This window comes from Coregonus lavaretus (genome assembly GCF_964263955.1).
Source record: "Coregonus lavaretus genome assembly, contig: HAP1_SCAFFOLD_2439, whole genome shotgun sequence".
NCBI lineage: Eukaryota > Metazoa > Chordata > Actinopteri > Salmoniformes > Salmonidae > Coregonus > Coregonus lavaretus.
In genome coordinates, this window is record NW_028163261.1 from 374 (window position 1) to 13,461 (window position 13,088).

Consider the following 13,088-nt stretch of genomic DNA (forward strand, 5'->3'; position numbering starts at 1 on the left):
AGTTCTATGATTGAGTTTAATCACACTCTTATTTGTCATGCCCAATTTAGCATCCTCCGTGTCAACGCAGGCATTTACAGATACAGTACAAGCCATGCTAGCTACAAATCATGAGCTTGATCAACTTCCCTTTACAGTTTCATTATCGACTTCCATACTCATACTCTTTTTTGCTCACGTGGATGTTTAAACTACAGTGATGCATCTCACCACAATCCTAGAACTATATCCAAGGGACATTACGTCTTAAAGGTATAGTTCACCCACATTACTAATATGACACATTGGTTTTCTTACCCTGTAAGCAGTCTATGGACAAGGTATGACAGCAATACATGCTTTGGTTTTATTTCCTTGGCACTGCTTTTAAATGTTAACATTTTATCATTTGTGGCATAAATCCCACTTGAGTCATGGTACTGATATTTGTATTTTTCACGCATGGAAACAGTGCCAGGGAAGCTAAACCAAAGCATGGATAGCTTTCTGCTGTCATGCCTTGTCCATAGACTGCATACAAGGAAAGGAAACCAATACGTCATTTTGCAATTTGGGTGAATTATACTTTTACATCCCTTCAGACGTTCGCTCACAAAGACAACGTCCGTTGATACAGTCTAGAACATTAGACAAACTGGCCAGAGGATGTAGCTCAATGCTTGCATTGTATCCATCATATACTGTAGCGCTGCTGTCCTGAACAGATCTTTCTGTATAGAAGCCAACTGTATGTATGTTTAAGACAAATACCTTTATCTAAAGGCTTCTCAGTTGGTAAAGCATGGCAATTGCAACGTCAGGATAGTGGGTTCGATTCCAGGGACCACCTGTACTTAAAACGAATCCATGCATGACTGTAAGCCGCTTTGGACGAAAGCGTGTGCTAAATATATTATTATTATATTAACAGTGAACATTTAATCCTTTCCATTGCTACTTAATACAGTTGGTCAATACTGTATTATCTGTGGTAACGTCTGAGACAGTCCAACAAACGGGTTGAACTGTGGTACACTGGGGTGATATTATGATCAAACAAGACTGGGGTGAACTGGGGTACACTGGGGTGAATTTATGATCAAACAAGACTGGGGTGAACTGGGGTACACTGGGGTGATATTATAATCAAACAAGACTGGGGTGAACTGGGGTACACTGGGGTGAATTTATGATCAAACAAGACTGGGGTGAACTGGGGTGATATTATGATCAAACAAGACTGGGGTGAACTGGGGTACACTGGGGTGATATTATGATCAAACAAGGCTGGGGTGAACTGGGGTACACTGGGGTGATATTATGATCAAACAAGGCTGGGGTGAACTGGGGTACACTGGGGTGATATTATGATCAAACAAGGCTGGGGTGAACTGGGGTACAACGGGGTGATATTATGATCAAACAAGGCTGGGGTGAACTGGGGTGACAGTGTTGTATGTGGAATAATAACTGAAAAAGAATGTCAGGCATGTTGTGATTGACTACAATAGATGGCAAAGTACTGTCTAGATTATATTTCTCCACAGCAAGAGTTGCTTTGCCAGCACAATGCCACCTCGTATAAGATTATCAGGTGTGACATCTCTCTCTTCCATGGTGAAGGTCACCTACTGTACCTGTCTCACTAGATATACAGAATGATCCAATCTGTGTTGTCAGAGAGGGTCAAGGGGTTTGGCCACTGTCAAGGCAACCTTTGATAAGGGAGAGTAAAGTGGATAGGGTTGGAACACTTTTCCATCTCAAAGGAATTCATCTATTTCAGAGTTGCTGCTTCCACTGGAGTTGATAGAGGCAGATGATGCAAGGAACTCTAGGACTTATGAAACTGCTGGTTCGTGACTTTGGTTTAGAACACTAAAATAGGGTTTTGTTTGGAAAATATAGCATACCATAATTTAAAGCACAGGACACACAGCAATCCAAAGAAGGCCTAGTGAATCAAAACAATACCCTACTAAATTACAATACTAAAGGCCTACTGAATGTAATATAGCTGTATTAAGCCTAAACAGTGTATAATTCCAATTCATGTTAATATTTTTTACTATTGATGTGTATGGGGATGAGAGGGTGGTGAGATATCTGTGAGCTGGCTGTGAATGGGAGCGGGTCTGGTAGAGGGTCAAGTAAAAAAGTTGTGTCACAGCCAGGTTCAAATCTGGCCACAGTGACTTTAATCTCATGTCCAGACATACAGTACTGCAATGGCCTAATAGTTGTCCCAGCACCACACCAGAACACAGGCCATCTGTTGTTGGCAACTCATTAGATAAGCCCAACAAGGGAAGGGGTTCAAGGATGATCAAATATCTGAAGGATTGTATCTTGTATCTCAGAGGTCGGCTATCTAATAGTTTTATCCCGGATATATTGAATCCCACAACCGAGAACAATCTTGGAATCAACAGTACTGCATAAGAGGTATTTCTTGACAACTGGAAATGGACCCGTTTGAGTTACTGTGAATGTTTGATTACATTATGCCTGACCTTTATGTGACCTCAGAAGACCTTATTGACCAATTCATATTCACCCATCAGTTCAGACTAATCACAAGCTTACAGTTTAATCACTCAAGTCACAAAACTATCATGCTGAAGTTGTGTACCTCTCAATAAACCAGTGACTGTATCAAATAAACTGATCACAACATAACAATAATCAGATGTTTAATCGCTGAACCATCATTTCAATCAAAAAAATAATATGGTGCTTAAATAAGACAGGTTTGGTGTTAATCTCTTGGAATCTCTCAATTTCAAAAGAATTATCATTTGATTCCAGTTCATAGATTATCAAGCATATGATTTAGGTAATGGAATGGCAATGACTCATTGCAACCATAACATATTATATCACTAAGTTAGTAGGCCTTATGCAATGTTGCCACATCAAAAAAAGTTAAAGCTCAAAAACACTGGTTTTAAATTAATGTACATTGCATATCTCTTAAATAAAAATGTGTGGATATACCATCCATACAGCAAGCCATTAGTACACAGAACTTAGTGCAAACAATAATTCAAACAGTAGATGGAAAAATTTAAACAATGCATATGAAACACGTTTAGTAAGTTACATGTCTTTCTTCCCACTGTGGGAATCCCCCCCACCCCCCCATTCCACTGTTCACCAATGACTTTTGATGTTATCAGCCGACACACTGTCAACTTTCTAGTAGTCAGAGTCCACAGCCCCTTATTCCAATCTCCTGATTGTACCTGTTCGTGAGGGTGTTTGCTTTCCGGGTAAGCTTGGACAGAACCGTGTGTAGCCCGGTCAAATGATAATGAAATTGTTTCTCCAAGTCATCATCATCGGATTCTATTCTGGATATGTCCAAGGCGGTCACCCCCATTTTCTCTGTCCGCCTGTCGTCGGCTTGCAGGACCCCCCATTCGATGTCATTCCTGATCGATTTCAATAGCACATAGTAATTGTACATGTCCCCGTCCTGGAAATAGGTGGCTGACCCATTGCTGGCGGTCATAATCGGTGATATCGTTTTCACTTCTTCTTCCTCGTCTAGAGGCACGTCTCTTAGCACACTAGGAACCATCACTGTCTGATCCATGTTGTTTACGGCACCAATAAATCGGTTCATGGCATTGAACAATGAATTCTTTTGATTGTACGAATCCGAAATGTGCATCATTTTTGCAAGAGACCTGTTCGCGTACAGACAAATCTAACGTTAGTTACCTCGCTTCACCGATGATAATGCACATTTACTCTTCTGTCACAGTCTGAAATCAACCTTAGCTTGCTAATGCTCTTTATCGGATTACAATGACAAATTTAGCTGCTGCATAAGCTTACTCAGTCCGAGGAAACATCCAGACTTCTCAAACGTCTTGCCTGCCTTGTGAGTCCTGTACTGCCTAACGTTACTCACTAAATGACAAGCGGCTTTTTTTCCTAAGGGCGTTCCCGGATCTGTCTCAGTCGACTGTTTTCCCCCTCAGGCCAAAGTAACAGGATGAACGACCTGAAATAAGAGACACCATACGGTTAGTTACTTCAAGTAACGTTGTTTCAATAACATTAGTTGCATAGTTGGCCTACCAAAAATTAAGAAATCCTTACGCTAGCCAATAGACGCTTCCGTTATCTCAACTAACTGCATTGACAGCTAAGCTACCATAAACTAGCTAGCCATATGGAGCATAAATTTAGCTCAAGCAGCACAAACTCACCGTAATGTTATTGTCCCTGGTATTTCCAGATAACCACTTCACTTGTTAAACTTCAGTGGAAGGCATAAAGTCTAAATAAGACAGCTTGTTGTGAGCAAAGCGACCGGTAGCTAGCTAGCTTGATATATCCTCAGCACCAGCAAAAGGACCGTGAAAAGTAGGAGTGGCGTGCTTGCATCAGCCCACACACCGTAACTCCCTTTTCAGCCAATCAGATTTTAGCCGCTTTCTCACCAACCCCACTGATTTGCTGCCAAATCAACTCCCCGGTAGAACACGTTTACTATCCTTCAAAAAAACTAAAACACGTTTTTTTTTTTTACCTTCCTTCCCTCCTTCCTCTTTCGGAGAGATGATGAATAAAATAACAACATCATGTCACTTCAATACTGATGACTCAAATGTGTACGGTGAAAAACTTGCTTTCATAGTTTAGTAAAATCAGGGCTCGTGTCCATTTGAATGTGAGGGTCTCAAATGACATCCTTTCAAGGAAATAAGGAGGGGAGGAAGGAATCATGCATTTTGAGGGGTGGAATGAAACAGGACCATCTGAGGAAACTAGAGACGTGTTGAGGCAGGAGCCTATTTTAGGCTGGGGTTGCATCATTCCTGCCCACAAAAACACTTTTTAAGTAGTGGGTGTACTAGTGACAATTTTAACAAAGTATATACTATCAACAAAGTAGTTCGTTTTTGATGTTGTATCAACAAAGTATAGTTTCAGATGCTGTAACAGCTTCATGATCACGAATAAGGATTGTCCATTGTGTATACATTACATTGTAACAAACGACAAGGATTTCATTGGATGTTGTTCTTGTCATTAATAAAAAAAAAAAATCAAAGTCAAGCCCATAAAGATCCTATTAAATTACTCGAATTAAATTATTCTAATTCCTAATTCTATAGTCAAGCCTGCCTCACGAACACCCTTTCTAGACGGGATAGCGGATACGTTTTTCATAGATGTGATAGTGACACCCTGTGGTAAAAAATAGAATTGCTATCTGTAAATGATATTGGATCTATCAGGGGCAGAATTAATTAATGATGATTAACTACCCACCTTATTATCAACAAAACAAAGACTCGGTTCTAGAAACAAAAGAGATAGAATAAATATCTTACAACAGAAGCTCACAACTGAAGCGATGTAATGACCATTTTATTAATAGATTCAAGATCACAATTGTTCACAATATCAACATACATTTGTTGGCATGCTACCTGATGATGCATTTTAAAACGTTTTTTTTTATATATACAAAGTCTTATTATTTCACCTGTCCAACTTTGGATTGAGATGTTAATTGATCATGTACATTGGTTTTATACTGATCCACCAAAAACACAGGGCAACTTCAGAATGAGGCAAAACCAAAAAAAAAAAAAAAAGATTCTTAGTAATTACAGAGATAGAATGTTGGAACCACCAGCTTGCTGTATTCACATCACAGTTTAATTAAACCAGTAACAATGCCAGTGACCTCGGTGGTCTCCCCCACTCCATTCTACCCCCAGGCCCTCACTGAAGCTTAGTATTCCTACAGTCATTACCACCCAAGGGGCATCTGTCATATTACCGATTCTCCATTTAAGCAATACACAAAAGTAGCAAAGCTTAAAAAAGTGGCATTTCATTTGATTGTTTGTTCCAAGCCATTGCAATGACAGCCCGAATCGAGCTTGAACACCTACCACTGAGAATGACTGGGGAGATGCTGAAAGGCGTTATCATGGAGAAGTGGATGGTTGGATGGAACTATAGAGCTGTTACAGGAGGTCATTTATAGTGATGTTCAAGGGAAACACTTAGTTCTCATCTCTCTCTCTCTCTCTCTCTCTCTCTCTCTCTCTCTCTCTCTCTCTCTCTCGCTCTCTCTCTCTCTCTCTCTCTCTCTCTCTCTCTCTCTCTCTCTCTCTCTCTCTCTCTCTCTCTCTCTCTCTCTCTCTCTCTCTCTCTCTCTCTGGGCACAGAAATCAATTCATTGTCTATTCCACGTTGATTTCAATGAAATGACGTGGAAACAATGTTGATTCAACCAGTGTGTGCCAAGTGGGCTCTCTCGCTCTCTCTGTCTACCAATCCCATATAGTGAGAAGCAAACAGCAGCAACAGAATACTGGAAGTAGAATAGTCTTCTCTCATCGTCAGAAAGCAGTGCTGAAACAGTGAAACTCTAGTTTGTGTAGTGATGTGCGTCAGTCAGGTGGGAGAGAGATGGAACTGAATGTACTGGGGTGTGGCGGTGGAGAGAGAGAGAGATAACTGAATGTACTGGAGAACGGACAAGAATGGTAAAATAGAGCTGGATCTCAAGCAGAAGGTGACTGTGTAAAAATATTTTAACACCAAAACTGGGGTTTTAAACCAGAAAAATGGCTGGGTGTCAGACTACTGTTATACAAACACACATGACTAGTTAAGACTTTTAAAATTAAATTAAATATTACAACAACAAAACAACATTATGACTAACTAACTAACTAAAAGGACAGAAGGCACAGGGGAGGGAGTGGCAGAGATCACCAAGTACAGGACTCAACTGAATACAGAGGATCTAAAAGCATCACAAATACACATCCACAGAGAGCAACTTGCACAAGGTCATTTAGAGCGATAGTCATTTGAAGCAGGATGTGGGTTTAATGTACTCCATGTAGCAGTAAAAAGCAGACGCGGTGTGTGTGTGTGTGTGTGTGTGTCAGTTGGAGAAACTCACAGTCGTTTATGAGTGGGCTCAAGTTTCTTTCAAAGACCTCATATTGGAAATGCTGATGGCATCTCTCAAATTATTTCCAGGAAATTTTGACTGGGAAAGACAGCCATCGAACGAGGAGCTATGATGCATCAAGACAATTTCTTAGGAATATTATCAACGTGTGTAAATGAAGATTGGGACTGTTTCAATTACGCATGGCATGCATGGGTCGGAATAATAATAATAATATGCCATTTAGCAGACGCTTTTATCCAAAGCGACTTACAGTCATGTGTGCATACATTTTTATGTATGGGTGGTCCCGGGGATCGAACCCACTACCCTGGCGTTACAAGCGCCATGCTCTACCAATTGAGCTACAGAGGACCATAACATATGGTTGAGGCAGGTGTTTGTGCTAATCTAGAACCATTCATTTTAGAAGAATTAAGGTCTTGAAAGGTAAACATTTTTAATCATGGCACGACGCCACATTAAGGAATGTGTTCAAAGAGACGAAACAGAGAGAAACAGAGAGAAAAAGAGAGTGAGAACGAAAGAAAATATGAAAGAGTGGAAAAGTAAGAATGTAGTGTGCTAGTGTTTGGGTGTGTTCCTCCCCAGTTTCCAAGGTGACGTGTACTCTCTCCTCCTCCTGGTCTCCCTGGAAGGAAACAAGAAAAAAGATTCCTACAATCACAGAGAGACTCAACATGATTGTGTGTCTGTGTGTGTTTGTACGTGTGTGTCCACGCATGTGTGTCTACATTCCCTGAGTACACCACAACCATCTCTCTCTCTTCGCTCTCGTCGTATCATGTAAAATAACATCTCACCACCACCCCTAATCAGTGACAACGAGGGGAAGAAGCCCTGAGGCTTCTGAAGTGAAGAAACAGCCATCCAGTGTCTGGTGGATAGGAGCCAGTAATGCCAACAGTTTCTGCAAGCTTCGAATTGACAATGATGCTCTGGTGAAGCTCGGCCATGCTAACCGCTAGCAGGCTAAACGCTATGATGCTAAACACTACGAGGCTAAGCCAGTGTGTCATATAGGGGAGAAGTGGGGGATGCTAACTCTTTAAGGCATAATCACACTACACAGCCCTGCCAACACTGTATAAATCAGAGTGTTTAATTGCGAGGCAAACAGCTTTATTTATAATCCACAGCAGCACAGTCAGGGACAGCCAATTAGAGGGGCCTGCTGGGAAGGTGTGAGCTAGCGATAACCACCTTTCATAGTGAAATCACGTTTGTGTGTGTGTGTTTGATTGCGACTTGCAGGGGGCTGTAGAGGTTCCAGCCATGGAGGTCTGTGACACACACCCTTATTATACTGGAGGCATTGCACTTAGTCACAGAGACAGATAGCACTACACAAGTGTGTGTGTGTGTGTGTGTGTGTGTGTGTGTGTGTGTGTGTGTGTGTGTGTGTGTATGTGTATGTACATGTGTGTGCGTGTGCGTGTGTAGCACTCTGGTACCCTGCAAACCATGACCCATTTTGTATTCAACATGGGTCAAATGTAGTGGAGTCCATTGCCCATGTTGTGAATGGCTGCTGTTCATACAAGGATTTGTACCTTGCTTGACATGACCGCCTTGTTGACCTGATAGCCAGCAAGGTGAGACAAGTCTTCACCAACAGCACACATGCTTAAACATTATTGTGTAAGGGGAAGCTGGTTCGATATTGATGATGATGGGTTTTCCTGTGTGCCAGATATTGTTGTTGTGGGGGGAGGCCAAGGGGAGGTGCTCATTTTGGAAGTGGGCTGCTCATTTGACAGCAACATGGAGCAGGCCTTTGCTGATAAGCTGCTTAAATACCAGCCCCTCGTGGCACGCTTGGACAGCCTCGGGTGTAGGTGAAAGCTGGTGCCGCTGATATTTGGCAGTCTCGGCCACGTACACAGGCTTGCAGTGCGTGGCCTCCAGATTGCGGGCCTGACAAAAACTAGGGCAAAGCAATTGTCTAGGTACTGCTCTGTTTCAGCTGTCGTGGGCAGCCTAGCTGTTTGGAGAAGGAGGTGCTTTCTGTACCCTGGATTGCCTTGCATACAGGGACCTTTGAAATGTTAGGATTTTTTTTACATTTGATTAGTGGATTCAAATAAAGTATTTCATGTGTGTGTGTCAGACTCACCTGCACCTCACTGCTACACCATCTCATATTGGTTGGCAGTGATAAGCCGCGACAGACAGCAGGCCAACAGCATACCAATTGACTGGAGAGAGAGAGAGAGAGAGAGAGAGAGAGAGAGAGAGAGAGAGAGAGAGAGAGAGAGAGAGAGAGAGAGAGAGAGAATGGGAGAGGAGCAAGAGTGGGAGAGAGTGGGAGAAAGAGAGAGAGATAATGGGAGAGAGGAGAGAGAGAGAGAGAGAGGAGAGAGAGTGGGAGAGAGAGAGAGAGAGAGAGAGAGAGAGAAAGAGAGAGAGAGAGAAAGAGAGAGATATTTATCACAATGAGTCTTCCCTCCACCCTCCCCTCTTCCCTCCACCCTCCCCTCTTCCTTCCACCCTTCCCTCCACCCTCCCCCTCTTCCCTCCACCCTCCCCCTCTTCCCTCCACCCTCCCCCTCTTCCCTCCATCCCCATCGCCGGGGGATGGAGGGCCAAGGAGAGATGAGGGAAGGAGGGAGGGAGGGATCAGGGAAGGAGGAGAGGAGGAAGGGGGATAAGATGCATTAAAGAGGTGGCTGCTCCACTAAGAGGTGCCATTGATCTCTCTCTGCCACCCCTCCTTCTCCCCTCGCCGCTTCCCTCCATAACGTTTACGGCACAATTAATGGGCTCGGGACTGCAGAAGAGCAGGCCGTCGCAGGTCACAGCGTCCACGGAGACACACACACACACACTCTCACTCTCTCTACCTACCTCCCCCAGGCCCATTAAGGGTAATGGAGGGGGTTGCTGTGACGACGAGCGGCGCCGTGGGGCTAATCGAGCATGTCAGCCCGAGCAGGAGGTAACGACCACACTCACGCAGAGTAGAGAGAGAGAGAGATAGAGGAGAAATGAGGAGAGAGCGAGAGAGAGGAGAAATGGAGAGAGAGGAGGAATGGAGAGAGAGGGAGCTGGAGAAGTAAGGAGGTAGGGGAGAGAGAGAGAGAGAGAGGAGGAATGGAGAGAGAGGGAGCTGGAGAAGGAAGGAGGTAGGGGAGAGAGAGAGAGAGAGAGAGTGTGCATGTATGCGTATGAGGAAAAGCGAGAAGGATGGAGCATGTGTGTGTGTGCTCTTGTACTCTGGTCTGCATAATAGTTCCCGAGGCGCGCCTGACTGGTGTGTGTGATGGAACAGGCTCTGAGTGGCGGACTAGCTGATTGGGTCTGAAGGAGCAGCGGTGAACATCGCCCCAGCCGTGTGTAATCATTAGTAACCTGCACTGGGCGCACGCTCACACACATACACACACACACACGCACACAGAAGGAAAGTGGGAGAACACAGCTGGTCCATAGTGTGTTACTTACTTGTGAGACAGCTATTCCAAACGTCACTCCAGCAATGATCCCCATGTTAGTCTCAATGAAGTCGGTCACCAGCTCATAACAGCCCTGTAGAAGACAAGACAAGTGAGTGTGTTTGTCAGTGTGTATGGTGTGTGTCTGTCTGTGTGTGTGTGTGTCTGACCTGCTGGTGGACCTTGCTGGGGGCTATGGTGGCATTGCGCAGGTCAGAAGAGTTACAGTCGGAGATGTTGGCACAGCAGCTGGGTGGGATGCCGTTGTTAGGAAACCAGATACTGGATAACCAGCTGGTGTAGTTCAACACACCACAGCATTTCAACTGGAGGGAGAGAGGGGCATGGAGAGAGAGGGAGAGAGAGAGAGAGAGAGAGAGAGAGAGAGAGAGAGAGAGAGAGAGAGAGAGAGAGAGAGATAGAGAGAGAGAGAGAGAGAGAGAGAAAGAAAGAGAAAGAAAGAGAAATAGAGAGGGGGGTGGAGAGAGAGAGAGAGATATATTTATCACAATCGGTTTTTAATCACAATCCTAATTTGGCTGTCAAAATGACCGTCACTCACACTGCGCTGCACATTGTCCACAGCCAGGCTCCTCTCGTCCTGGGAATTGTAGTTCTTCACCGCCTCACTGAAGGTCCTCTGGAAGGTTCCCTTTATCTGGGAATACACAAACACACACACACACAAACACACACAGAGAAGGATTGTTTTTTTTATTAGTTCTTGTTGTGTTCATTGCCTCTCCTGTTGTGAAACAGATGGACACTCTGACTGATGAATTCTTCCCACTGGGCACACACTGGTTGAATCAACATTGTTTCCACGTCATTTCAACAAAATAGACGTTGAATTGACATCTGTGCCCAGTGGGTGGGTACTCATGATCCTGTGGGTGAGTGCCAGAGGCAGGTATGGCAGGGCCACCTACCTCATGACGAAAGACAAAGCCGGAGATGCCAGCCACGAGCTCTGCCAGGAAGACCAGGGACAGGAACATGGCATACTGCAGAGAGAGGGCACACAGGGCGCCACAAAACGGCCACTGAGTTACTGTGTATATTATGCAGGTTTTCTCACCTTTTGCTCACAATAAGCTCCTTGAAATACTGCAAGGAACGTTGAATGACAATAGGAAAGGAATACATTTTTAGAAGGAAAGAAATCAAGAAAGATACAAACCCACTGGGCACACACTGGTTGAATCAACGTTGTTTCCACATCATTTCAATTACTTTACGTTGAACCAACGTGGAATAGATGTTGAATTGACGTCTGTGCCCAGTGGGAAGAAACAGAAAAAATAGAGTTACTCAGATGGCAACTTCTCCTAGCTCTCACCAGCTTGAGCATCCATGGGCTCCCGCGACACGTAGCGAAGCATCCAAACAGTCCGAACACGATGATGCATGTTCCGGTGCCGATGAGAACGTAAGGAGCGTTGGTGGAGCTGTCAGCGATGATAGATATGTACGCACCCAGCATGAACTTCCCCCATAGTCCTACAGCTAGGAGGATCGCGCCCGTGATCTGGACAGAGAGAGAGAGAGAGAGAGAGAGAGAGAGAGAGGGAGAGGGAGAGAGAGAGAGAGAGAGAGAGAGGAGAGAGCGAGAGAGGGGAGAGAGAGAGAGGGGGGGGGGGGGGGGGAGAAAGAGAGAAAGAGAGAGAGAGAGAGAGAGAGCGAGAGAGGGGAGAGAGAGAGAGAGAGGGGGGGGGGGAGAAAGAGAGAAAGAGAGAGAGAGAGAGAGAGAGAGAGAGAGAGAGAGAGAGAGAGAAGGACAAAGACACCATTAGAGCCCTGTCACTAAAACGTCATCAAGGGGATCACTGGAGGTTTCAGACCCATAGAGATGATAGGTGGCATGACTGTAACACAACCATCACATCTTCATGACACCTTACATATGATATCAAATGTCAGTGGTCTGTTTAAGCAGTCGTCCATAAAACCAGTGAATTCATCTGTGTATTAAACCATTGATTGCAATGCAAGGACCACCCATACACAAAAATGTATGCACGCACGCATGACTGTAAGTCGCTTTGGATAAAAGCGTCTGCTAAATGGCATATTATTATTATTATAAATGATACACTGCTGAACTACTATGACGCTGTTAGTGGTATTGAAGATAGCTCTTTGCTGCCACCCAATGAAAGAAACTGAATCCTCACTGCATGGCTCATGAGACGGAAGAGAAAGTGATACATTTCATAGGCTCCTTTTTTTCTGGTTCAAATGAACTGAGACTTACTAAGTAGACCAGACCCAGCTGCTATCAAAATACAGAAATCATCCCCGTATGCTGCATTTTGCATCATATGTTGCAAAATGCATCATACGGGATGATTTCTGTATTTTGATATTTACATATCTTGAAAACTTGATTGCTAACAAGCAAAACATTTTGGGACTATGTCAACAATGGACTAATGGACTAACAAATACCAAAATATAGTTTTTGGGTGGAATTTTCCGTAAGTAAATGGGAACTGTGACAATTTGTTTTCAATGGTAAACAGCCTTTATGGGATATCTTGATTTTTCCACCATATTTGGCCCTACTCATGTAGGATGACTCGTTTCCGGACCATGTCAACTGACCAGGAAAAACTCATGAAGGGAAACACAATTTTCACGCCATTTAAAAAAACTTTTTCGTAGCAGTGTAGGATAACTTACGCCGCAGGTTAGGAGAATTAACATAGCAGGTTAGG

General features: G+C 43.9%; 2 protein-coding genes across 2 annotated transcripts in view; both read right to left on the reverse strand.

Annotated features, from left to right (window-relative positions):
• Positions 1–3,111: 3,111 nt before the first annotated feature.
• On the reverse strand, positions 3,112–3,747 carry mid1ip1b (MID1 interacting protein 1b). The gene has a single exon (XM_084193157.1). The coding sequence runs from the start codon at positions 3,656–3,658 to the stop codon at positions 3,185–3,187; it is 474 nt and encodes a 157-aa protein (XP_084049283.1). The 5' UTR covers positions 3,659–3,747; the 3' UTR covers positions 3,112–3,184.
• Positions 3,748–5,350: 1,603 nt separating this feature from the next.
• tspan7 (tetraspanin 7) overlaps positions 5,351–13,088 on the reverse strand; it is a 32,416-nt gene continuing 24,678 nt past the window's right edge. The window contains exons 2-8 of the mRNA XM_084193158.1: positions 11,711–11,899; positions 11,301–11,375; positions 10,934–11,029; positions 10,542–10,697; positions 10,382–10,465; positions 9,054–9,135; positions 5,351–7,568 (exon numbers count right to left, since the gene is read on the reverse strand). Of these exons, the coding sequence (XP_084049284.1) occupies positions 9,067–9,135; positions 10,382–10,465; positions 10,542–10,697; positions 10,934–11,029; positions 11,301–11,375; positions 11,711–11,899 (669 nt within the window). The 3' untranslated portion in view covers positions 5,351–7,568; positions 9,054–9,066. The remainder of the gene's footprint in view (positions 7,569–9,053; positions 9,136–10,381; positions 10,466–10,541; positions 10,698–10,933; positions 11,030–11,300; positions 11,376–11,710; positions 11,900–13,088) is intronic.